The sequence below is a fragment of the Emydura macquarii genome, unplaced genomic scaffold (assembly GCF_026122565.2).
Source record: "Emydura macquarii macquarii isolate MOO-44397 ecotype Brisbane River unplaced genomic scaffold, CSIRO-AGI_Emac_v2 contig_3287, whole genome shotgun sequence".
In the NCBI taxonomy this organism is placed as follows: domain Eukaryota; kingdom Metazoa; phylum Chordata; order Testudines; family Chelidae; genus Emydura; species Emydura macquarii.
This window is the reverse complement of record NW_027133424.1, coordinates 4,366,017-4,393,849: the sequence shown is the minus strand read 5'-3', so window position 1 is coordinate 4,393,849 and position 27,833 is coordinate 4,366,017. Positions and strand designations below refer to the sequence as shown.

Sequence of the window (27,833 nt, the reverse complement as noted above, 5' to 3'; positions counted from 1 at the left end):
CCCCCATCCACATGCATATCCACACCTTCAGGTCACCCCATCTCAAAAAAGATACATTGGAATTGGAAAAAGCACATAGATGGCCAACAAAAATGATTATGAGTATGGAAGGAACAGCCTCCATATGAGGAGAAATTAAAAAGACTGGGACTGTTCATCTTAGAAAAGAGAAGACTAAGGGGGTGGTATGATAGAGGTCTATAAAATCATGAATGGTGTGGTGAAAGTGAATAAGGAAGTATTATTTATCCCTTCACACAATACAAAAACCAGGGGTCACTCAATGAAGTTAATAGGTAGCAAGTTGAAAACAAAGAAGTAGTACTTCTTCACATAATATACAGTCAACCTGTGGAACTTGTTGCTACGGGATGTTGTGAAGGCATAAAGTATGAGTGTGGAGTCAAAAAAAGAACTACATAAGTTCATGGAGGATAGGTCCATCAGTGGCTTTTAGCCAAGATGGTCAGGGATGCAACCCCATGCTGTGAGTGTCTATATTTCTGACTGCCAGAAGCTGGGACTGGATGACAGAGGATTGAGCACAGGAATCTGAATCTTCCCTCTGAAGATTCTGGCACTGGCCCTGTCAGAAGACAGGATACTGGGCTAAATAGATGGACCATTGGTCTGACCCAGCATAGCCATTCTTATGTTCTTAAGAATCCATTAGGTCAGGAGTAATTAGGTTTTGTTATAAAAGAAGCTGTTATATATTTTGTAGAGGTCAGTTTTTATTTGATACTCAAGGATACGTTTTTGAATAATCTGTTTTGTTTGCCAAATCCTGATATTTTTAATGGATTCTCATTTCTTTTTTAACCTACTCCTCACCAGGGAAATTCTTATTGAAGTTACTGGGAGTTTGTCTGAGGGTGGAACAAATGTCATTGACTTTCAATAGGATTTGCGCTTTCAAGTCACTTGAGCACTTTTGAAATCTCCTCATGAGCAAAAACTGAATAAAGGATTTGACCCTGTAATTGAAAGACATACTTGGTTGATAATTTGTATTGTCATCTTTCGCTTCCAAGATACTAAAACACTTGAAAAATACGAGATATTTACAAGCTCCTAAACAGATGGTTAAGAAATGGGGTATTGTGAAGAGCACTTTGAAAAACGAGTTATGCTGGCTGTTGCGTGTTTTCAGTGCCAGGCTTTTCTTGGCAATTTCACATTAGAATCATTATTAGAATTTATTTCTATTTAGAGTATGGTTCTATACAAGACCCTTAAAGATTATAGCCCACATGTGTAGCCCAAGAGGAAAAATGTAACTATGTAAGACATTTAAAAGAGAAAATTCAGATGGTTTTAGGCATAAGTATTAACTTCTTAAAAGGCAACTGTGACTTCTTGAAGATCTAAGCAGCTGATAGCCAATCAGAAAGAGCATTGTGGAGCGATGCTCATCTCTTTATAAACACAATTTAAACTAGAATCACATTATCATCCTCCTTTTCCACCCACTTCCCAAATATTTCAAAATCAAACAAGCCATCAGATATTTTACATGGCATTTCTTACCCAAAGGTAGACTTTTTTTAAAGTTTGGTTCAGATAAGACAAGCTATTTGTAGAGACACCGGTGTTCAAAAATGAATAGGCTGTCAAATTCTAAATGTGATTAATTTTCGTTTGGCTCCCTTTATCTCCAAATGTGTGATGTCATGATGGCATTACTGTGGAGAATTGCCATGGAGTGTTTTTAGAGTTTGTGATGAAATTAGAAAGATATTTCTGTGGACCACCAAATGGCAATTACGCCCATTTTAATGTGCCTTTATAATACAGTCATTCCTAATTAAACTGAAATGGTCAGAGAAGGGGAGGAAGCAAATTCTCTCTGTTGTAGCTTAGGAGCTCAAGGGGGGGAGAGGTGAAAGATCACACTCTACATACCCCTAGTTCCCCCAGATTCTCCATGCCCAACCAGTCCATTGTCCTGAATGCTTACTGACTCTGCATAGTTCTGAACCTCTCTAGCCCTTGTTAATCTCTATATGGCTCCATTGTCCCCATGCCTTTTGTATCTTTCTGGGATAGGAGGTGCTTTTTCTCTCCCCTGTAGTTGTCTTCTCAGGGTGGATGGGTAGCCTGAACCTCCATCTCGAGTCTTCATAGGTCCCCTATGCTGAAGAAATCCCCATCAAAATATTAGCAGAGATTTCTTAATCACAGGGAACCATTTTCTTCTAGCTGTCATAATTTTACCACAGGTCTTGCAATATTTGGTGTTTTTCTTGAAGCCCAACTCTTGGAGTCATGTGAATATGTGAGAATTGTAGTTCTCATTATTAACAAATTGGTAAGTTCTACTTCAAGTGATTGCTCATATCCATTCCAATAGGTGAGTGCGCACCCCGTGCACTGGTTCCTGGAACCTTTTTGCTCTTAGAAAGCCCCGTAGGGTCAGCTCAGGCGCCCCCTGGAGTGCCGCGCTCATGCCACGGTATATCAGGCGCTGCTGGCCCTGAGGGCCCTCAATTCCTTCTTTCCGCCCGTTGACGATTGCTGGAACGTCTGCCTCTTGCTAACAGCAAGTAGCTTCCCCGTTCTTTATTGTTCGTTGTTGATTAGTAGATTGTTGTTTAGGATAGCAGTTTAGTTTGAATAATTAAGTGTTAGTGTTAGACAATAGATAGATAGCCCTCAGGGGCTTAAGGTTGGGCCATGCCTGGCTCAACCGGTTTCAAGGCCTGTGCTGCGTGCGGCAAGGCTTTTCCAGTGAGTGACCCTCATGACCGCTGCCTCCGTTGTCTCGGGGAGCAGCACCCACAAAGATAAGTGTAAAATTTGCAAGGCCTTCAAGCCGCAGACTCAGAAGAAGAGAGATGCCCGCTTGAAGGCTATACTGATGGAGTCCGGGCTCCTCCCGGACTCCGAATCAATGCGATTCCCCGCAGTACCGAGCGTCCCTTCGGTGCGGAGCGCTCCGCCAGCACTGGAGTCGTCTCATCAGCAACCTTCGGTGCCGAGAAAGAGAAAAAGCAGGAGGAAGCTGCCCACAAGGACTTCCCCGTGTTGCCTGTCAGGCCGAGGGCCAGTCAGGAGATGCCCCAGCCACATGCCGTGGAGAGTACTCCAGCACTGGCATCTCCCCGCAGGGAGCCTCCCCCGACTCCTGGGGGTGGGGGAGTGCCCCTGCAAGGGCCGTCGACACCAGAGGCGTTTGCTGCGGCACACACCCTAATCAGCATGCCCACGTCTCCTTCCCCTCCTCGGCCGAGGGCGCAGGGACCGGTGTCTTGGGGTAAACCCGCGCTGGGTTGCCCCGGTGGGTGGTCAAGGCAGGAGTCCAGGTCTCCCCCCAGACGGTCGCGGAGGGTAGAGAGTGCGGGCTCCCCTCCCAGCTCTGACTCTGAGTCGTCGAGCTCCTCGACACCGTGGCACCGAGGACGGTCTAGAGGCTCACATGAGAGGCGACATAGCTACAGTTCCGCCTCACGCAGGGATCACACTTCGGGATCTCACACCCCGGCACTGGTCTCGATCCCTGGCATGCGGCCCAGCGCGGATCCCAGTGCCTGACCAGACCAGACACGCTCGGTACCCGTCCAGATCTCCAGCACGCAGCCCAGCGTGGATCCCAGCGCCTGACCAGAACCGACATGCTTGGCACCAGTCTCGATCCCCGGCATGCAGCCCGGCACGGATCCCGGTTCCAGAAGAGACCCAACACGCTCGGCACCGGTCTTGATCCCCGACACGCAGCCCGGCGCGAATCCTGGTTCCAGACGAAACCCAGCACACCTGGCACCGGTCCCAATCCCTGGCACGCAGCCCAGCGAGGGTCCTGTCGCCTGTAGAGACCAAACGCACTCGGCATCAGTCCAAATTCCCGGTTCGCAGCCCAGCCTGGATCCCAGTGCCTGACAACGCGGACAGGCGATGCCAGTCCAGATCCCTGGAGCAACCACCATCACCGGCGGAAACTCATCAGCACCAATCCCAATCCCCGGGCCGTAGCCCAGCGAGGATCCCAGTACCAAAAGACTCAGCGCTGACAGCGTTTCCGGCACTGCACCACCGGTCGAGATCCTCGGAGTTGGAGCCAGGGTGGAGACGTCACAGCTGGCACCGCTCCTGATCTCCTAGGGGCAAGCGCCATCGCAAGACCTCGGCGTCCAGGCGGAGATCCTATTTCAGCTCCTCCAGCCGCTCGCCCCCCACCAGCACCGCAGGCATCGGCACCGACGATCCTCCTCGTCATCTTGGAGCAGGTCATCGACAAGGGCTGGCCGGGGCCACAAGTATCATCGGCACAGCTCCAGCGGCTCGGGGTCCCGTGCCCATCCGGATGCTTCCCAGTCGGCACCGGCACCGGCGTGGCCTCAAGGACCATGGCAGTGGCCCTGCTGGGGGCTCTAGGGGACCCAGATGGGTCAGGGTACGGTTTCGGTCTAGTCCTCGGTGACTCAACCAGCAACCCCACCTCCAAGCCAGCCGCACAAGGGCCATTCCTCAGAGGAGAAATCGGCCCCTCCCACAATCCTCCTCGTCCTTCCCTGATGTTGTGGCCGTCAGGGACCATAGGGCACCCCTGCCTGACTTTAAGGCACACCAGGAACTGCTTACGAGAGTGGCAAGCAACTTGAACCTCAAGCTCAAGGAGCTCTCTGAGGAGGAGGGACCCCCCTCTTTGGTTTGTCAGGGTCAGTGGGGCCATCCAGAGTCGTCCTGCCAGTGCACGAGAGGGTTTTGAAGCTGGCCAAGGCCCTCTGGCAAACCCCTGCCTCGGTTGCCCCTACGTCCAAGGGTGCCGAGAGGAAATACTATGTTCCTGTGGAGGGGTTTGAATTCCTATACAACCACCCTGCTCTGGGGACTCTTGTGGTTGATGCCGCCAACCAACGAGACAGGCAGGGGGCTCAGGGCAATACTCCCAAAAACAAAAATAATAAAAAGCTGGACCTTTTCGGCCGCAAGGTCTACTCCACAGGGGCCCTGCAGCTGAGGATCACCAACCACCAGGTGCTCCTCGGCCATTACAACCTGAACCTCTGGTCCTCCTTGCAGAGATTCGCGCAGGTTGCCACAGGACCAAGCAGCGGACTTTGCCACGGTCATTGAGGAAGGCGCTGCAGTGGCAGGGGTGGCCTTACAAACGGCCAGTGATGCAGTGGACACCGCTAGCAGAGCCATGGCTTCGGGCATTGTGATGCGGCGGTGTTCCTGGCTGCAATCATTGGGACTGTCTCAAGAGGTCCAGCAGTCCATCCAGGACCTGCCTTTCAATGGCGCTGGCCTCTTCTCTGAAAAGACCGATGACAAACTGCATGCCCTGAAAGACTCCAGGGCTACATTGAAATCGTTAGGGCTATACGCCCCTCAGGCCTTGAGGTGTCCGTCTCAGCCGCAAGCCCAACGCCAGCCCCAGCCTGCCCCTGGGCCACCTCCCAGACCTGCTTAACCCCAGAGGGATTCGGACAGATACAGGTCACCTAACCACCGTGACTGCCAAGGGTCCTCGGCGGGCCCCCAACAAGGCCCAGCCAAGGGGCATAATAACAAGTGGCAGTTTTGATGGTGCGCCCGAGGGTGGCACTTTCCCCATCCCACTAGATCTGATCCTACCGTTTACCCACAGACTCAGGCCATACTACACCGAGTGGCAAAACATCACCTCAGACCACTGGGTCCTCGGTGTAGTCCTCAGGGGCTACGCCCTCCAACTCACGGCCTTCCCCCCCCGGGCTCTCCCCCTCCCCCCTTCAGGGACCCCGCTCACGAGCAACTCCTCATACAGGAAGTGAACTCTCTCCTCCTCCTCAGAGCTATGGAAGAGGTTCCTCCACAGGAAAGGGGAAAGGGGTTCTACTCACGATATTTCTTCATTCCCAAGGCAAAAGGGGGCCTGAGGCCTATATTAGACCTCCGCTGTCTAAACAAATTCATCAGGCACCTCAGGTTCTGTATGGTTTCCCTAGCCTCCATCATTCCCACTCTAGATCCAGGGGACTGGTACGCTGCCCTCGACTTAAGGGATGCTTATTTTCATATTACTACCCTTCCCGATCACAGACGGTTCCTCCGGTTTGTGGTAGCTGGCTGCCACTACCAGTTCTCGGCCCTCTGCTTCGGCCTCTCGTCCGCTCCCAGGGTATTCACTAAGTGCATGGTGGTAGTCGTGGCTCACCTGTGCCGCAGAGGAGTTCAGATCTTCCCCTACCTGGAAGACTGGCTGATCAGGGGCAAGTCCAGGGCCCATGTGAGGAACAGCCTGGAACTCACCTGCACGACATGCACCAGACTGGGGCTTCTCATCAACGAGCAGAAGTCTACTCTCACCCCGGTGCAGCGCATAGACTTCATCGGAGCCACCCTGGATGCTACCCAGGCCAGAGCCTTCCTCCCATGGCCTCGCTTCAAGGCGATAGTTGCCATAATAGACAACCTCCGCAGGTCCCCCATGACGACAGCCAGGCACTGTCTCCAGCTGTTGGGACACATGACAGCCTGTACATATGTGGTGAGGCTGGCTCGCCTCAAACGCAGGCCTCTCCAGGCATGGCTGGCCTCAGTGTATGCACCAGCCAGGCACTCTTTGAACAGAGTGGTTACGGTTCCCACTCAGGTACTGACCTCCCTGGATTGGTGGAGGGACCCAGGGGAGGTACTGAGGAGTGTTCCCTTCAGAGACTTGGCACCATCAGCAGCGACCTCAGCACCCAGGGGCTCTGGTCGGCACAGGAGAGGTATCTCCACATCAACGTCCGGGAGCTCAGGGCAGTCCACCTGGCCTGCAAGGTGTTCCTCAGATTCCTGAGGGGCAGGATAGGATGGTGCAAGTCCTCACGGACAACACAGCAGCCATGTTTTATATGAACAGGCAAGGGGCGGGACGCGCTCCTCAGCCCTTTGCCAGGAGGGCATTCAACTTTGGGACCTCGCAGTGAGGCACGACTTCCACATATCTACCTCTCACCTCCCGGGGGTCAGGAACGATGAGGCGGACCGCCTCAGCAGGTCGTTTCTAACCTGCCACGACTGGTCACTACACCCGGAGGTGGTGACTTCCATTTTCCGCAAGTGGGGTGTTCCCCAACTGGACCAGTTTGCATCATCCTGGAACAGGAAGTGCCCGAGGTTCTGCTCGCTCCAGGGTCACAAGCCAGACTCCATCTCTGACACGTTCCTTATTGATTGGATGGGGACCTTCATGTATGCGTTTTCCCCCATTCCTCTGCTGCCCAAAGTCCTCTTGAAGATCAAGAGGGACAAAGCGGATATCATTCTGATCTCCCCGGCCTGGCCGAGACAGCATTGGTTTAGCATGTTGCTGGACCTGTCCATCGCCACACTGATGCTGCTCCCGAGGCGTTACGACCTGTTCTCCCAGGACCAGGGTCACCTGCTGCACCCAGACCTGGACTCCCTCCACCTGACGGCATGGAGACTCTCTGGCTGACGGAGGGAGAGAGAACCTGCTTGGTGCAGGTCCAACAGGTTCTGCTGGGTAGCAGAAAACCTTCCACTCAGGTGGTCTACCGGGCCAAGTGGAAGCACTTTACCTGTTGGGTGGAATCTCGGGGTATCCCACCGAGCTGTTCGCCCATACAGGCAATTTTGGAGTACCTGCTCCACCAGAAGCTGCAGGGACTAGCTCTGGCCTCCCTGAAGGTGCATCTGGTGGCCATCTCAGCCTTCCACCAGCCGATGGAAGGGAGGTCACTATTCTCGCAACCCAAGTCAATCAGGTTCCTTAAAGGGGTGGAGAGGCTATACCCGCAGGTCCATGACCCGGTGCCTCCCTGGGATTTGAACCTGGTCCTCGCCACTCTGACGGGACCCCCCTTCAAGCCCATGGCTACATGCCTGCTGCTCGTCCTCTCTTGGAAGGTAGCCCTCCTGGTGGCCATTACATCAGCTAGGAGGGTCTCTGAGATAAGGGCTTTGACCTCGGAGCCCCCTTACACTGTCTTTTATAAAGACAAGGTGCGAGTGAGACCCCACCCGGCCTTCCTGCCTAAGGTGGTGTCCCAGTTTCATTATAACCAGGATATCTTCCTCCCCGTGTTCTTTCCCAAACCGCACGGTTCGGAGGAGGAGCGGAGATGGCACTCGCTGGACATGAGACGTGCCCTGGCCTACTACATTGAGTGGACGAGGCCGTTCTGGAAATCAACGCAGCTGTTCGTGGCAGTGGCAGACTGGATGAAGGGCTCACCTGTCTCCACCCAGCGCATCTCCACCTGGATCACCGCCTGAATCAGGACCTGCTACGAGCGGGCGAAGGTGCCGCTTCCACGAGCTGTTTCAGCATACTCAACCAGAGCCCAGGCCTCGTCGGCGGCCTTCCTAAAAAGAGTGCCCCTGCAGGACATCTGCAAGGCTGCCACCTGGTCGTCGGTCCACACCTTCACATCCCACTACGTCATCGTGCAGCAGGCGAGAGAGAACGCAGGTTTCGGCAGGGCTGTGCTCATGAGAGTAGCTTGAGGCTGACCCCTACCCACCTCCAAGGTATGGCTATTTAATCACCTATATTGGAATGGATATGAGCAATCAGTCGAAGATAGAAAACAGGGTTACTTACCAGTAACTGTTCTTCGAGATGTGTTGCTCATATCCATTCCATACCCACCCTCCATCCCCGCTGTCGAAGTCGGCAGAAAGAAGGGACTGAGGGTCCTCAGGGCCGGCGACACCTGATATACCGCAGCATGAGCGCAGCACTCCAGGGGCACCTGAGCCGGCCCTATGGGGCTTGCTAAGGGCAAAAAAGTTTCGGGAACCAGTGCACGGGGTGTGTAATCACCTATATTGGAATGGATATGAGCAATACATCTTGAAGTACAACAGTTACTGGTAAGTAACCCTGTTTTTCTGGCAGTCATGGTTGGAAAGAGGCTTAAAAAAAAAAAAAGCAAATGAAAAGAAACCAACATTTATTATTTTTAAAATCTCATTATTTTTAAGCCAATCTCATAATTTTTGGGGACTGACTCATGATTTTGGATTCTTGGGATTGGTAATACTGGGGAATCTCTATCCAAACTGAGAGTGGAATCTCCTTGGCTGCTTCCTGTAAAGGACTTAGCCTCACACCAAACTTCCACTCCCTCCCTACTCCTTATAGGTATGTCGTCACTGCAAAAGGTGGTCTATTCTTACCTTGGGTTAAAATACCAGTGAAGATACAGCAACTTGGTGTTCAACCCAAGTTAGCAGTTTGAGTTAAGCCCCAGGTTCCCTGTTAGGTTTAATCTTCACCTGAGAACCCAAGTAAAAACCTGAGTTGATGGGTTTTCACTGGTATTTGAACCTGAGATAAGAACACACTTTTTTTGCGGTGAAGACATGTGTGCGCATGTACATGTCTGGGTGAACATGCATGTGTGTGTGTGAACATAATTTCCTTGTCGCCTTCCTCTGTAGCATGGGGCATGGCTCACTTGTTGGTGGATTCTCTGTATCTTAAAGTCTTTAAACTATAATTTGAGGACTTTAATAACTCAATCATAGGTCAGGGGTCTCTTACAGGAGTGGATGGGTGAGGTTCTGTGGCCTGCATTGTGCAGGAGGTCAGACTAGATGATCATATTGGTTCCTTCTGACCTTTGAGTCTATGAGTCTATATGAACAAGTAAAAAAACGTTTATATTTATTTTTTATAAAGAACAGACTCAAGTTCCCAAGCTCTTCATGCAGGATAAAGCTATTCATTTCTCTTCCGTGTAGGGGTTTGTCTTTTTCAGAAAAAATTTTGGTGAGAGATCTGAGATTCCATAACAGCTTATTATATCTGATCTTAGTCTGCACAGACAGCTGGCAGCTGGGCTGGCATTTCTTGAAGTTATCAGCTACTTTCACATAAATTGGCTAAAGACAAAGGACTCAGCACCAGTTTAGACCTAGAGGCAGGGCATAATCTTAGTCTGGGCACTAAAAAGTGAAACCCTAGAAATCGATAAGAGACTGAAATTCTCTTTGAATTTTATCCACTGCTGACATTTGTCTAGAGAGAGATTCTGCACACAAGTGGAAATAGTAAAAGGTCGAGAGTTGTCACTCAGATATTCAGAAGTAGTTTCTTGTCATCGGCACTTAGATGGTATCTACAGAAGTAAATTAAAGTTCTGGTATCCCCTGAAAGCAGGGATTCTGTCAAGGGAGATTATGATGACACAGGACTTCCCACAACCTCCCCTCCCATGGAGCGTGCAGCCAGCCAGCACAACTCCAAAAGTGCTTATGTAGATCAACACCTAAATCAGTCTTGAGTAGAGCCCTGCTACAGATTAAAGCTTTTAATATCATTTGGATGAGGAGGTATGGCCATGGTGAAAAGGAGATAATGGAGGAAAGGCTTCTGAGAGCGTCGTGCTGCTGGGAGACATCTTAGAATGTTCACAGGTTTGGAGGGCCAAGCTCATAGTTACCTCCTTAGTCCTGGAAAACCTGATCTGGAACTGCTTGATGCACCAGGAACTTGGATGTAAATGTGCCCTGTCTGCACCTTTCCCCTGGGAGGGCCTGATATAGCCCAGAATTTTTTACAAGTGTTTTTCTAATTTCCAGTTGACAAAGACTGCTTTGATAACAGTTTGTGTTTTACCATGGTTTTCTAGATGAGAACTGTGTACCAACTAAGCTAAATATTCTCATTTACCTTGGTAATGAGAATGTTAATGGCCGTTGTCCCGCTACAACCCCAGCCATTGAATTGAGACAATGATAATGTTTACACTTTATTTAAACAAGGTTCTGAACACTGTTTCAAATGAGTATAGGCAAGGCCTAGCTAATGTTTTCTTCAAGGAGAATAAATTATTCCCCTAAGGTTTTTTTTGGTGCCTAATAGAACTGTGTGAATAACTGATTTTTCTGGTTTGCTGGCAGTTCCAATTTAAAAAAAAATTTGTTTCAGGTTGACTTGAAACAAAACTTTCAAAATTTCTGGTGAATTGAAAAGGAGGGAAAAAGTTAGTTTCAGGTCAAACAAAACATTTCATTTGACCTGAAACAAAACATTTTGCTTTTATTTTGAGTTTTTTAATATTTTAAAAAATGAAATTTAAGAAAATTTCAAAATTAAAAGTAATTTTGAATAAAAAAAATTGAACCATTCAGATTTTTTTCAGACTCTCTCACAATCCCTTGGGCAGAGGAAATTTTAAAATTTTACAGCTAAGGTATTTAAAATCTCAGCTACGTTATTCAAATGGTCTTTGTGTATTTCTCCCTGCAGATGCCAGAGGAACAGGCCTTCTGTGTGCTGGCGAAGATCATGTATGACTATGGCTTGCGAGACCTCTACAAAAATAACTTTGAAGATCTTCACTGCAAATTTTACCAGCTGGAGAAACTAATGCAGGTAGGACTACGGTCAATAACTCTTATCTTTTCATACGTGGGAATGTTGGGTTGGGGAATAGGAAAATGGAGGTTACTTACTGTAACTGGAGATTCTTCAAGATGTGTGGTCCCTATCTGGATTCCATACATGAGGTGCACATGTGTGCCATGCGCCGGAGCTGGAACCGTCCATCAACCCGCCTGTGCATTGCGCATCGGCCACGTGGTGTATCTGAGATCTCATGAGGCTACATGGGTTGACGCCCCTCCAAGTCCCTGTTACCAACAGATGCAGGGAGGATGGGGGGCGGGATTGGAATCCAGATAGGGAACGCACATCTTGAAGAAACTTCAGTTACAGTAAGTAACCTCCATTTCTTCTTTGAGTGCTGGTTCCTATGTGGATTCCATATATGGGTAGCGCAGTGAGCAGTATTCTGCATAGAGATGGGAGCGAGGGTTCGTTGGAAGTGAGAGTGTGTAGAACTGCGCGTCCAACTGCCTCATCTGCTGCAGTGTACTGCATACTGTGTACTGCAGAGTACTGTACAGTGTGCTGTACATCTACTGGGGTGTAGGATCTGACCGTTTGCTTGTGTGAGGAGATACAGAAAAGAGGGAAGGCAGATTGGAGAGTAGGCAAAGAGGTGAAGGAAGTCGGTGAACCAATATTGGCAAGGCTAATAGAAAGCTATGAGGATGAGGACTGCTCAGTCCCAGCACACTTTGCGTAGGACCTGTGGGAGGAATGGGATGGGTGGGAAGGTATATCGGAGGCCCAATGTCCAGGGGAGGAGGAGTGCATCTCCCTGAGAGCCGGGTCCGGGAGTGCCCCTGGAGCAGAAGAGGAGAAGCTTGTGGTTGGTCGCGGTTGCAAAGCAGTCCCATTGCAGCGTGCCCCACCATTGGAAGACGGAGCGGATAGTGGGGTCATGGAGCTCACACTTGTGGTTGTTGTGAAATGAACAGCTGAACGTGTCTGCAAGGGAGTTCCTAGTGCCCAGAAGATGGACAGCATGTAATGTGATTCTTTGTCGGAGGCACCAGTTCCAAAGGTGTATTGCCTCTGTGTAAAGGAATGGAGACCTGGTGTCACCATGTTGTCCAAAAGGAGTTGCACGTGGTGTGCGTGGAGGAATGGCAGAAATGCTTGGCGGATATGACCAACGGCCTGTAGCTCCCGGATGTTGATGTGCATCTTTGCCTCTGTGGAGGACTGGAGGCCTGGGCCATGCGGCCTTCCAGATGGGCGCCCCAGCCTACGAGCAAGGTTTCCGTGGTGAGAATGGAACAAGGTGTGGGATGGTTGAAAGGAATACCAGCCATGACCTTAATCTGATGGAGCCACCACAGGAGGGGACACAGGACCGAAGTGGGAATGTGAATTCGCTTGCTGATGTGGTCTATCTGTGGGTCGTAGACAGAGTGGAGCCACAGTTGAATGCATTACATGTGCAGGTGGGCATACGGTGTGACTGAAGCGCAAGCTGCCATATGCCTGAGAAGGAAAAGGCACTGTTGGATCCACGTGTGGGAATGACGGTGCAAGCTCACTATAAGCAAGGTGAGGGCAGTGAATTGGTCCGACGGGAGGAAGGCTTGCCCCGCAAGGGAGTCCCGTCCAGGTCCTATGAAGATGAGCAAGTGGGTGGGCACAAGGGTCAACTTGTCCTTGTTGATACAGATTCCCAAGCTGGTGAGGGGGTTTCATATGGTACTGATGGTGATGAGCAGGTGGTTGCGGGATGAAGCAACCAGGAGCCAGTTGTCCAGTTTTGGGAACAAGGAGTGGCCTACATGTTGCTTGTACGCTTCAAGTACCATGAAGACCTTTGTGAAGATGCGCAGAGCGGTGGCAATACTGAAGGGAAAGGCCTGGAATTGATAATGAGAATACCCCACCATGAAATGAAGGAATTTGTGATGGGCAGAATGGATGGCACACATCCTTCATATCAAGAGCTGCAAATCAGGCTCTGGGGGAATGAGAGGGAATGATTAGGGGAAGGGTGACCATCTGGAAGCAAAACTTGCGGATAAATCGATTCACTGCCCTTAGGTCTAAAATTGCCTCTCCCAAATGCCACTCCCTTTCTTTTGTATAAGGAAATAGGGGGAGTAGCATCCATGGTCACAATAGCAATGTGGGACAGGTTCTATGGCTCCCTTCCTGAGGAGGGTATGCTTCCTCTTGGAGATGTTGTTGGATGGATCCCCAGGGCCACCACAAGGTGGGTGACAGAGAGGGAAGGAGAGGAACTCTGTGAGGTACCCTCAGTGAATGATGTTCAGTACCCAATGATCGATGGTAATCTTGCCCCAATTGCCCACAAAAAGAGCAAGATGGCCCCCTGAATACAACTGGATGGACCGCAGGGGAGGTGGAGGAAGGTTCATGAAAGAGTCAAAAGGGGGGTGTTTGGAAGGTAGCTGCAGGAGAGCAGAGGAGGTGGATGCGGTAGCAGTGGAATAGCGGGGTCATTGGGATCACTGACGGTGGTGAGACTATTCCTGTTGTTGCGGAGAGAAAGTTTGGTAAATGGAGCAGGGCGGGTTGCATGAGCAGAAGGAAGCTCGGTGCTGTCGACAAGTTGGGGCTGGAGTGTATAGACTTGGGGACTGGAGTGTGGCTTGAGAGTCCTTGAGCGAATGGAGGGACTCATCAGTTTTATCACTAAGTAGTTTTTGATTGTCAAACTGGAGGTCTCAAGTGTGGTCTGGACCTCTTTAGAGAAGCCAGAGAATTGAAGCCAGGAGTCGCGATGAACTAGTGCACCCAATACGAGAGATGCGAGATGCTGTGTCTGCGACGTCAGCTGCTGCTTGAAGGGATACCTTGGCTACCAGTTTACCCTCATCAATGAGGGATTTAAACTCAGCCTGTTATTCCTTCAGAAGGGATTTGTGAAACTCTGCCAGTTTGGAGTACGAAACAAAGTCATACTTCGCTAGTATGGCTTGGTAACTGGCGATGTGGACTTGTAAGCCCGCAGAGGTGTAGACCTTGCGCCCAAGTAGGTCAAGTTTTTTGGTTGCCCAATCTGAAGGAGTGGCTTTGAGCAGTTGTTGGCAGGCATATTCGGTTTCCTCCTGCATCACTAGAGAGTTTGTGAGGGATGGGAGAACCAGAAATCTGTTCTTACCAGGAACAAAGAAGTATTGGTTTGGTGTGGGAGTACAAGAAGCTGGGGTGTGCCAGTCAGCCTGTACCGGTTGCAGAAGCGTGCTATGGATGGGGATTGCCATTCGTGATGGACCAGCTGACTGCAGGATGTCCAGGGATTGGTCCTGGGGATCTTGTACATCTACCACAGGAAAGTTGAGAGCATCAGCCATGCGACAAAGCAAATCCTGATATTGGTTGTGGTTATCAGGAGGCAAAAGGGAAAAGGCAGTGTCATTGCCTCATCTAGGGGTGATGAGGCTCTGGATGGGACCGGCAGTTCCGACGGTGTCGACAGAGTGGATGGTGAGGTGCTGTCCCAAGGTTCCTCATAGACGGAGGGAGGAACCATGTGAGCAGACGAAGGTCAGCAGTGAAAGGCGGTGGTCTGCCATGGCCATGGTGGGGGTCTGAAGTATGCCAATAAGGCCAGGCATGGAAATCTGCAAGAAATGGGGGTCCACGAGGATAACGGAACCATGTCTCTGCATGGGGTCTGTATGCTGGTGCATAGAGCAGATGCTTAGGTTCCAGGCAGAATGATCATGCCAGCGAAACTGTAGGGTCTGGTTCTGAAGACCACTTGGAGTCAGAAGGTTGGTCCAGGAAAAGTGGCGCAGTCAGAACAGGCAGTACCAGCAGTGCACAAGGCCCAGCATAGGTGTGTGAAGACAATCCAGTCATTGATGGAGCCGATGGAGCGGAAAGGTGTGCTGCTCAAGGAACAGTGGCTCATCTGCATGGGCGCCAGTGGCGCCAGTCATTTAGGATGCCGCATCAGGAGTTTGCCCATTGGTGTAAGTGGGAACAAGCAGCCAGGTGTGCATGGGACCGAGTGTGAAAGTCCAGACAGTCCCGGAGGTGTGGACGGTGCCGGGGGTGAAGATGGAGGTCTAGTCTCTGGTGCCAAGGGTGGGACAGGCTGGTCTTTGTGATGCTTAGACCTGTGCTCCATTTTGGTCTTTGGTAGTGTAGCAGCTGTATCAATGAGTGACTTCTTACCCAGCCTGGTGTGGCTCGTGGAGTTAACGCTGTGTTTTGGGGCAGTCTCCATTGGAGAGCTGCCCTTATGCCCATGGCTGGGCTTCCTATGAGCATAGTGGGCTGTTGTCAATGGTGCCACTTGGAAGGGAGATGGGGAAGCATTCACCAATGGTGAGGCACAGTGCTCCAACGGATCCATCAGTTCCGGATCCAAATGCACGTGTGGCATATTACCTTCCTCCATAAGATGTTTCCGGAGGCAAAGTTCTCTAACCTCGCAGGTACGCAGAGGAAAGGCACAGCAATGGAACAGTAGGCAACAACATGAGGCTCTCTGAGATAGTACAAACACCGTTGGTACTCGTCACTCACGGAGAATGAGTGTGGGCATAACACACAGCTTTTAAAGCCAGATTGCCGGGGCATAGTCCCCCAAAACAGGTGGGACATCCCACAAGGGGAACTAACAGTTTTAACTAGACTAACTAACCAACTAACTGTACAACTATGAAAATTATCTACACTACAACTATAAAGCAGACTTTTGAAGAAAAAGGCTTCTAAACAAGCGAGGAGGAAGAGGGATTCCAACTCTGGCCATGTGGCAGTAAGAAGGAACTGGAGGGGTGTCAACCCATGCAACTCCATAAGACCTTGGACGCATCACATGGCCGCCATACGACACACACGCACGCTGTCGATGGACACTACTAAAAACAGTTCTGACTTCTCATGTCTACCGCCCATATGGAATCCACATAGGGACCCATGCTCAAAGAAGAAACCTTTTTTCTACATCTTATAGAAAAATACAGCTCTCTCCTTTGAAGCATCTTGGACAAAATTATTGGATCCTAAGAGCCCCAAAGCTAGCGATATTTAAGATCTGAAGCCAAACATTGTGGTTGGGGTTGTCTCTGGTTTTTTTTTTGGCTTCCATATACTTACTCTTGCTAACTTTTTGATTCAAAGAGAGGATATTTATGATTCTCTCTCCTTTTCTTTTTAGTGTTAAATTTATGTGACTACAGTAGAACTTCTGAGTTCTACCAGAGCATGAGAATATTTTGGTGTGGTACCATAAGATTGCTTTAATTTGCACGACTTGCATTATGAGTTAAGATATCATACAAACTAGGACAATCCTATGAATGTGAAAAATAAGTCCAACACAGCTCATTTTGCAGGTCACAGGTCATCTTATCGTGACTTGATATTCATCTAGTTTTTCTCACATTTTAATTTTTCATATTAAAAGCAATTTAAATGTGAATAAACCATTACAAGTTTTATACACTGTTGTCCTTACTAATAAGCCATTATTAACAGTCCATTAAGATTTGACCTGTGGCAAAATTATAATAATGGAAGCTGGCTGTTGGAATCAGTTACCCGGAATAAAAATACAACTGTTCTGTAAACTTCCCTTTCTGAGATTTAAAAATTAAAATAAAATCTTGGGCACACAATCCCTTTGAACTCGCTTTCCAGGATGTCAATTCGTGTATGTTTATAATTCACTGATGCTTTTCAGATAAAGTGTTATGTGGTGCTATATAAAAAACCATTAATTTGTTCTCCATTTTTTTTCAATATTTGAACCAAACAGCTACAATGACCTTTATTGAGTAAGTGTATTTTTAATGACCAATTTATATAATCTAGAATTGGCATTACTACACACCTGATGTTGGTGCATACTACATCCTGGCTTGTGGAACTTGCCTCCTTGTTTAGTTAATGTTTATTTTAATTTTTTATTATCTTTCATGATCCCAGAGGTTGATTTAAACTCCCTGCTCCAACATCCATAATTTCACTGTTTAACCAGAAGAAAATATTTATAACAAAAGAATTGATGATTTTTTTTAAATAGATAGTTCCACACATGGTATACATTGTACAACTACTCTACCTTTCCATATTTAAGGTCCTATAATTTCTCATTCTAATCCCATGGTAGATTATTGATTTGGTTTTGCTTTTAATACCTAGCATGATAGAATCTGTGGTGGATAATACAGAGAGGAAGTTGCCAAAGAATGAGGGTGAAATCCTGACCCCCTATCGCAAAACTCCCATTGGCTTTAATGGAGCCAGGATTTCACTTTGCTCTTTTCTCAAACCTCCAGTAACCTTGCTGGCAGTTTCAGAGGGGTAGCCGTGTTAATCCATATACAGCAAAAACAACGAGAGTCCTGTAGCACCTTAAAGACTAACAAATTTCTGCGGGCATAAGCTTTCATGGGCTGCAACCCACTGATGAAGTGGGCAGTGTGTTTCTGAAACCAAAGGATTCCAAGGTGACATTTAAACATTTCCCCTTTTTATTTTCTTATTCTAGGAGCAGCTACCTGATTTGTATAGCCATTTCTCAGACCTGAACCTGGAAGCTCATATGTATGCATCCCAATGGTTTCTCACCCTCTTTACTGCCAAGTTCCCACTCTGCATGGTCTTCCACATCATTGATTTACTACTCTGTGAGGTAAAATGACACCATCCTGAATCAGAAGAATGCTTTTTGTCCAAAAAATTAATGTTTCCTTTTTTACCTCGTTTTGTTAGAAATTAAGCAACAAATGACTAAATCATCCATTAGATTAACTTCTAAATGAATGCTGAATGTGTTAAGCAGCAGATGCTAACAAGACACTTTGCTCTTTATAAATGTGGTTTTGCACTAGCTGCAAGTGTTTAATTTTTTCAGGATGCACTTTTAAAGAAGTGTAAGTTCAATTAGTTAGCCATTTAATTTTTAAAATGGATAGTTCATTCAAGTTTAATAAATCTGTCTTCTGGCAACCATCCAATTGCTCTGATAAGAGTGCTGCAGTAGAACTTTACCTTGTTTCCCCAGAACAGAGCATCCAAAGACGGTGTGAATAATACATGTTGTTTCTGATAGCCTGGTATTTCACAGGTAGTGGAGAATTATCAAACAGTGCTGATACATTAAACTCTTAGGTCTGACAGGTAGAAAATAATCAAGGCCTGTCTTACTCCAGAGAACAGAGTTGCAATTTCTTGGTAACCTGAAACATTATACTGCCTGGCCTTAAAAGGTTAGTTCTAATCAGATACTGTGTAAGGCTGTGAGGGAACTGGATGCTTCAGATATTGCAGATAGGAAGTATTATCCAGGTGTTAGGAAGGTTACAGAATAGAACATGTAAATTTCTTGTGACATCATATATTCATACAGAAGTATAGTTTCTCTGCCTTCAAAAAACTCCACAGCAATAATGAAGAATGTAATCATACATATACATAATTATAAAGGACATGCATGGCTTCTGTTTACATACCCTCCAATTTCCCTGTCGATTTATACTCTCTGTGCTCTAGTCCTCTGCTTATTAAAAAAAAAAAAAAGCTTCAACCATTTTGTTCATTCTACCAGTATGAAGCCTTTCTCACCATTAACAAACAAACAAACATGCGAGATATACCATATCTGGAAATTACAGTTAGCATTTTAAAATATGTTATTGGGCTTCTTATTGTGGGGAAAAAAACTGTACTTTTTGAGATGCTGGCTGTATTGGAGCCCCATGAGAGAGATTGGAAATATGTTTTCAATCTGTTTTAACCATCATAAAAATATCTTTAATGTTAACAAACCCTTTTCATTTTTAAATATAAACAATACTGAAACAGGATAGGAACTCATTTACCACCTTACTTTGGACTCTGATACTGTCTATGTCACTTGGGATAAAATTTTAACAAGAAGGCTACAATCTGTAGTCTGTTCAGAAATGTCTATTTTAATTAAAATGTCAGTACTTTACTTCATTGTCCTCAATTGTTTTAGTAAAACAAACAGAGGAAGAGAGAAAATTGGTGCTACCATTTCACTTGTGCACATCTTATTCCTTGCAGAGTAAATCATACACTAACCGAGTTCAGCATTTTGATCTCTTTGGAATTAAGTTAGCAAGTTTATTTTCTGAATGAAATTGTGTCTGAGGGTGTGATCAGTCTGTGTCAATCTAGTATATCTCTACATTCTGGTTCTTGAAGAGAAAGTCACGTCTGTTCACTCCAGTCTCTTTCAGCAGCAGTCATTGTAAGAAACTGGATGTATGCCAACAAAAATCCACAGCTTATCACAGCAGTTATTGCCCATCTGACAGTATCACCACACTTGACACTTTATCATATTAACCCCGCTAATAAAATACAAATGATGAAGAAACATTTAAATACGTATGTCATATCTGGTAGCCTCTGTCTTATCTTACTTGGAGAAGACACACTGATAAAAGATGAAAACCTTTTTTTCCTTTTTGGGAGTATAAGTAAAACTGTTACAATTAAACTGTTAAAATTAGAACCTGCTAGAAAAAAGTAAACTTGCTAGCAGTTGAGGGAGGAAATCTTTTAAAGCTAAAGGGGCCTAATTTATGATGGCTAAACAATAATCAAAAACGTTAAAGATGGAGGCTGAGCAGGAAGTCCATCTGTAGGCAGCTCAAGCACCAACAGGGAAATGTATCAACAGACAGAAAAACAAGCAGCAGTACAGACCAGTCAGCAAATAACTCTGACTTCCAAAAAGAGTCCAGCCTAAAACTACTTGGGTTCTTGGGAATTTGTAAGAGGAGATAAGGGTCAAAATTAGTATTAGGATTGGCCTATAGTTAAATTAAAAATGTCTTCCCCTCAACAGAGAAGGAAAACAAATCTTAAGGGCATATGAAGCTTGACGGAAAAGATGAGAATCGGGTCTTTAATGGAGGACTGCAATCATGTTGTAAAGCTGTATCTCCAACCAGCCTCCAAGAAGTGCTGTGCTGCGCTCAAATACATTGTCTGCATTAAATAGCTCTTAGCTTTATTTCTCAGAATACAGCATATCTGTAATTCCAGCAACTGGAAGGAAAAAAAAGATAGCAGCAGCAAACAGTGGAAAACGTCCAGCTAAAAAAAATCTTTGATGCGAGCCGTATTGTGGCTTTTTTTTCTTATGGGTTTCCAGCCTTTTCATTAATTTGTCTTTGTTATAAATACAGATGAATTTTGAATAACTTTTAACTTCCTTCCTGGGCTGTGCTTTTTCTGTGTCTCTATCCTGCCTGTAGTTGACAAAATATTTACATCCTAAGCAACTCTTTCATACAGGAAAAAGATGTCTGAAGAAAAAAAAAATGGGAAACAAAGTGTGGAATAGATGGTCAAAGCTAGTCATTCTCAATGAAATTCTCTGGTCCCCTTGAAAATGATGCTAATTATGGTACTAATGGATTAACACTTTGTGCCAGGCAGGGATAATTTCAGATGGGGTTTGTCATTTTTTATCTTATCCATGCTGGGTGGGGGAAAACATTGATAATTGAAAGGGGATTTTAAAATATCTACTCCAGAAAAGAAAATCATTTGTTTGTGACATTCAGCATCTCATAATGAGCAAGTATGCTTGTTTCCACTGAAAGTCTCTTGGAAGAGGTCACTAACGACTCTTAATATGTGGGGAAAATAAGAACTTTGTGGGATGGAGGATAGGAAAGAGGAGAAACTAAATGGCAAACCAACAATAAAGTGATAGGTAATGAACTGCTGTTCAGGACATTTTTTTTAGCAGTATAGTCGTATCTGTGCCTATAGTAAAGGTCTTTTCCTCTTTCCCTTACACACATGGAGATAATAACTTCTTTGTTAAAATTCATAGCAGCCTGGAACTTGCCACTCAAGGTCTCACTGAATGTTGGGAGAATCTCAAATGGCCAGGTTTGAACATGCATTCAAAGGCTCAGATGTGTATCCAAACCACTGCCTTTTTTGAGCATTCCCACCCTGTCATCTTCCCTGTGACCCCCAGTCATCAATTTCCCCTCTACCCATCTCCCAAATGTTGAAGATGTGATGTAGCCCTAGGCTGCTCCAAATTTACATTTTCCCTGCAGTAATGCCTCCTAGGAATTCCTCATTATTTGTCCCCTTTCCCAACCAGTGTCCATCACTTGTCACTCTCTGGAATGGAGAAGATTTTTACAGCTGAGAGGGATTTGAGCAGAGGCAATTGCTAGTGTTGGCAAGAGAGGATTAGGATTGGGGGCATGGTTGTCACTGTTGTGGTTGATTATTTATTTATATAGATTTTAACAATATCGTTAAAAAAAAAGGTCATTCAAAACACTGTAGGCATTCTGAATAATTAATCTTACAACATAATAATGACTACACAGCAGCATTAAAAAAATCAAATATGGATTGCAAATATAGCCTGGAAGTAGCATTAAACAATCAAAAACTGTAACAATTAACAGGAACATATCCTCATACAAGAACAACAGGCTACAAATCTCAGGAATAAAGGAACATATCCTTAGCTTTTCCCACAAACACTGAAGTAAATGACTTTAGCAGCTTAACCAGAATGTCATCAAGTTGGGGCTCTCTGGAACAGGGTCTGCAGGGTACTAATAGTTGGAAGATTTGCAGCAGAGAATTAAATCTAGTTTAAATTAAACCTAGATTTAAGGAGTGTGCAGTTCTACATAGTGGAACAGAGTGGTCTTTTAATAGATAGGACTTTCTTATTGTGATGTACATAAGTTGATTTAAAAATCCTGAAAATCATTTTTAATAGATCAAGAATCTCTTGTCTTACTCTTTCTGTTTCTATTTGACAAATTGCTTTCTTGTGACTGATCTTTCTAAGTATCTTGTGTCACACACTCAATACTTTCACAACACTGAAGTCTTGGTCAATGGGTGTATGTATAATATATAGTTAGATAATTTTGTTGGATCTCAGTGAGTTGACAATTTACATTTTTTTCAGATAGATCCATTTTTTTAAGTGTTTACGTAAATCTAATTATGTATTTATCAGAGAGAGAAAAAAAATCCTGACAGGTAAATTATATGCATTTTATAACCTTTCATGAAATTTTCTGTTAAAGGAAAATGTTCAACACAAGGAGTCGTGTTACATGTAGTATTGTCAAAAGCTAGGAAGTTCAAAGCTAAAGCTGTCATTCCACTATTAACTTTGAATTTCCTGGCACTTGTTGGTTTGTGTCAAAACTTTAATGGTAATTTGAAATCTTAAGTTTAGTTTTTGAAGGCCATTTTTGTGCAAAATTCTGAGAATGTTGAAGTTCATAAGGATTACGTTTTTCTCCTTTTAAAGGGTATACATTAAATATTAATACACACCTGATAGGAATTGGTGCATGTCAGTCATCTCGCAAAGAGACAGTTGTCACAAAAATTAATGTTCTGCATGTCAAGCTGCTATTTTGGGATCAACTTTTTTGACGACTGAGTAGAAATGAGTTACTGGGAATTCAACCTGCTATTTGTAAATTATGTGTATTAATTATTATAATTATAGTATTTAGAGATTGGAAAAGCTGAGTCACAGAGAGGTGAAGCTAACTTTCCCCTGGTCACACAACGACACAAGGGCAAAGCTGGCAATGGAACTGAGATCTCGTGACTGTTTGTCCTATATTATAACTCCGGGACAATTCTCCTTCCATAAATATTCAGTCAGAACTTTGTAAAATAATGTTCAGAATCAGCCTTGTTAAGTTATTTATGTAATATAATAAAGACTAATGAGACTTGCTTGCAAATAAATCTTAAAAAATGTTATTTAAAGCTAGTAAGTGGGCATGAATTCAGAGTTAAATTGTGGAACTGTATTGTATAGATATGGTTCTTGAGGTACGCTGTGTTTCATAATGAAATAGTTAGTCTCACAGTAAATAACATTGGCATTTGAAAGTTTGATTTTTCCAGAGCAGTGTCTTGCTAGGAATGGAAGTGCTGGGAAACGCTAAGCAGTATGGTATGGCTCAGACCATAAGACTGGTTGGCTCGGCACATTACTTCTGACTCCAATACTAGAAGTCATAATAGTTTGTTATTTTTTATCTATTGTTGTCCAACCCTGCTGTGATTCCATCAACAAAGCCAAGTTGAAAAAGAACAGATTAATATTTTAACCTGTTAAACTTCCTCAGGAATTGAATCTGGAACGAACCCACTTCCTCTGCAAATTTACAGTGGGGTAAAATGTGAATTTTAAAAAATAGTGTACTATATTTTATCTTACCAAGGTTCTGTAGACAGAAAAGGTGGAACTTTTCAGAATTAGCTATATTGTCTATCAAACCTGAAATTAAGCATCTGTCAGCATTACCATAATGCTTGTTTTATTAAAGCTTATTCAATGGCAGACAGGGTTCTCTAAAAATAAACCCTATTTTAAAGCTGTAATAGTTCAGACATAAAAACTAGCTTTAGATCAAAATTCAGTGCAGAAAGTTTCAGCATGAAAATATACCATTGCAACAATGCACAGATGTGTAATAGATTGTTTCCTTCACTCCTGTAAGTCAAAAACAACTTTATTTGCTTTAAATAAAAAGGGTATAGATGATCAGACTTTAGGCTAAATGTCCTTGCCACTATTTTTTCTCTTTAGTCCACAGCCCCTCTTCCACATCTCTCTCAGATCCTATGGGAATGTTTTCTTTTCTTGTCAACCACCATCATAGCATTTTTCTGATTGCTAGTTTGAAAGAAAAGAGGAAATGAATTAGTTACTTCACTCTCAGAACAGATTAAATGAATTGGTAGTCTTAGTCCATTTGCTAGTTGACAGGATTCCATATCACATACCTTCTATTACCACAGGCATTAATTGACACTGCTGTTTGCAGTCTCACAGGTGGGGCAAAGTATTGAATAGGCATAGTATAATATATAATAGAGGGTTTTCATCTAAAAGATCGTCAATCTGACGCCTTTGCCCAATGTTAAAAAATCATTGAAGATTACAATTTCCTTTAAAAAAAAATATTACACACCTGTAGTCACTCATCTTAATAATATTGATATGCTGGGACTTCGTATCAGGTCTAACTACCTGCTACATAAAAAGGTGTGTGTATGTGTATATGTACATATATTTATATGTAGCAACTAAAAATAAGTAGACATGATTATGAATGCTACTTAATAAGGAGGATTCTGCTACTGTGGTGATGTATGCTGTATAACAAATGATATAGATTTTTATATAGTCAGTTTTGAGAGTACAGCGATACAGCTGGTGGCCTTCATTCATCTTTCTGTGTCCTTTCCCCACAAAATTAAGGCAGTGGAGTTAGATCAAGTTTGCTATTTCTGAATTGTCTTGCTTTCATGGGTTTAGGTCAGATGCTTAGGCCTATTTTAAACATAATTCCAGTTGAATTTATCTTCTGGTTACATCTTTACCTCATGGAAGTGTGGGGGAGGATTTCCAGTATTGGAACAGAAATAAATACAAACAGTTCAGCAATTGGTGTAATATATGACTGGATGAAGCTTTAAAGTTTTTGTTTTAAATGGTTCAGATTAGAATCATAAAGGGCCACACACAACAGCAGTGGAGTTGTAGTGTCTTTCGTTGCCACTGGATAATCAGAAAACAGAACATATTTATCCACCTCTAAAGCTGTATAGAAAAAAAATAAACCAATCTTGGGTCTAAGAAAGGACTATTTAATGGAGGACACGCAGGAGGGCATGAGGTGGTCACAAGAAGATTCAAGATTTGACATAACCCCTTCTGTTGCACCCAACTAGTCCTGTGTGTGTCTGTAATTTAGGTATCTTTCATTCATAGATGTAGTTTATTTATCCCAAAAGTAATGTGCAGTTTCAGGACAAAGCATGAGCAAAGTGTAAACTGTCACAGAGCAATCTTTAACTCAGGATAACTTACGTGAGCAGGAGTTACTTTCTTGGTCTTGTTGATTTTATGAGGAGAAGCAGATGAAGGGGAGAATGGTTAGGAGTAAATTGCTTTGGCTGCTTTTGTTTCAGAAAAAAAAATCTTTTTTTGACGATGTAGTTGCAAATTTAGCAAATTATGTGCTAAATGCCTCGGACACTGAAATTTGGAAAGAGACATTTAGCACATAATTTTAAAAATAACTTTGAAAGAATTCTTTGATTCTAAATCAACTGGATGGATCTCAGTTCTTTGTTGAAGTTTCAGAATTCATCTTTTTATGGCTTCAATGCTGCCCTACTGGAAATCTTTACTGTGTCATTGAGCAGTCTCATGGGAGATTAGGAACATTTCCATGATTTTCTTTTTCATGTAGCATATTTTTGAGTTTTATCTTTTTAATTATTAATTTAAGGGTAAATCTAAAGATCAAACTGGGACTTAATGTGGATACTCAATCATCCGGTCATTGCAAAAGCAAAGTTTCCTGATTTGGTGAAGCTCCAGAAAGATACATTCAGGGACCTTCCAGGAAATCCAGTTCTTCCTAACATACATAAAGAGTATACATACATTTTTTAAAATAATGTGTTGAAAGCACCCCATAGCTTGAATGACATTGAGCTCATATTTCTGATCTTAGTTCAGTTTTAAACTTTGTTTTGTAGTTCATAATTAATAAAAATCCTCTAAATCTTTTCTAAGATTGTTGCTTTGGCCAGAGTTTAAGGCCTTGTCTACACTATAAAGTGTTTGTCAGTATAGCCATAACATAGCTGTAGCAGCAAGCTCTTCTAGAGAAGACACAGATTAAAGAGTTCTAGCTTTATTCTAGTTTCCCACAAAAAATAAGCTATACAAGCAAAAATATTTTGATAGCATAACTACATCTATACTTGGTCTTTTGCTGGGCATAACTATGTTTTTTGGGGGTGTGATTTTTTTCCACACTTCTAACTGACATAGGTATGCCAACAAAATTTTTATGTGTAGTAAAGTCCTAGGAAAAAGTTGTGACTGAAGTGTGAGCACCCCATTTAATTTGCCTCACTCTTTATTTCTGTAAATGAAGTTTTTACTAGATTCCCCTGTATTAAACTTACTTGCTCTCTGGTCATTTGACATTCATTAAACAGGTATTCTTCTGCAAAAAGGAACTATTCAGAAGTCAAATAATTCCCAAGTACAAGAAAGTAGATGGTGAGAATGTCTTTTTTAAGTGACAGTACTCCTGCTGAGCATGCCTGTTAAGTTTCCACTGAGTTATGCACTGTAGGAGTAATTCTTGGAATAAGGGTCTGATACAGCTTCCATTGAAAACAATTCCTAATTTGCCAGAATGAGGTCTTTATAGAGGCAGAGATAATGTTTGAAAAATACAGTGGCTTTCAAATGTGGTCAGATTCTGAGGGCACAGATTAGTCCCTGAGAGCAGAAGAGCATTTGTTGTTCCTTTGGTGGGTTCTCTTTTTGTTATGAATATATATAATCTGTATATATTTTCTCTTTATTTTTTAGAATACTGCACTGTTTTTCCTTTGTTTTCTTCAGCATCAGTGTTGAACCATATAGTGCATTATCACAACATGCTTTTGAACTTTTAGTCTCCATAATGCAACTCAAAGAGCTTTTGAGCCACTTTCTAGCTAACTTCCCTGTAGACAGTTTTTCCAGATGTACAGTAAATTTCTATTATTCCTATCTAACATATACTGCCATCTGCTGCTTGTGGACAGGAGCAGATTATAGTCATTCCAGGCAGTCATTCCAGGAAAATATGCCATAATGTACTCGGTAATACCACATGATGCCCGATTGTAACATTTTGGGAAATTCTGCAGCAGCCATAGGTTTCCATGGGGAATTGTTGATGTAAATGCCCATAAAAATAAGGGGTACTCAGAGAATAGCCTCTGAAAAGCAGGACACCCCAAATTTTGAGTCTCCGGACCTAATGATATTTCTAATACTGTTCCCATCTTGCTGATTCTGATATTGTAGCTCTTAGGGACCATGAACCTTTGACACAGGTTACTATGGTTTAAGATACCATTGGTAATATCAGCCCCTCAATAATATAAAGCCACTGGGAGGTAGCTGATCAGAAGACATTTTCAGTGAAGGGCCCTCAACCGTGGAATCCATTCGATAGTTGTATTTTAATGTAATTGTTAAATGCACCTAGAGACTATGATGAGAGCTATGTAAACTAGATAAAACAGATAGGAGCAGATCCTTTGAGTGTGCAAAGTGCATTTGGTATAATTAAAAACTCATCTTGCATTGTTCCATATACCGTACCTGCAGTCACAGCAGTATCTTCTTGTACTTTAGAACAGAGAAACTATGGTCCAGGAATTGCTTTTGGAATGGGAAATGTACAGCTTTTTTATGGCATCCACTGTGCTGTCACTCTGAGATCCTTCACATGTAGTGAATGTAAATCATATATAGGCAAGTTAAACTCATTTGCTGACTGAATTTATCTATACCCCTTAAACTCAATTTGCCAAAACGTGTACCCTCAGTATGACCTGTTAAAGAAAATACTCCAATTCGTTGTATTGGGTCATGTTCCACTTACAGGGAAAGCGAGAGAACCTGTACTGGGCATCTGTGGTTTAGCGGATTAGGCATAATTTG

At 44.2% G+C, this 27,833-nt stretch overlaps 1 protein-coding gene across 6 annotated transcripts in view; it reads left to right on the top strand.

Annotated features, from left to right (window-relative positions):
- Positions 1–27,833, top strand: part of RABGAP1L (RAB GTPase activating protein 1 like) — a 483,894-nt gene that overhangs the window by 315,338 nt on the left and 140,723 nt on the right. For 5 of the 6 annotated variants that reach the window (XM_067532377.1, XM_067532378.1, XM_067532379.1 and 2 more), the window contains exons 16-17: positions 11,198–11,323; positions 17,796–17,939. In XM_067532377.1, the coding sequence (XP_067388478.1) occupies positions 11,198–11,323; positions 17,796–17,939 (270 nt within the window). Of the gene's footprint in view, positions 1–837; positions 964–11,197; positions 11,324–17,795; positions 17,940–27,833 lie in introns of those variants that run through there. The other variant, XM_067532382.1, reaches the window with a different exon arrangement.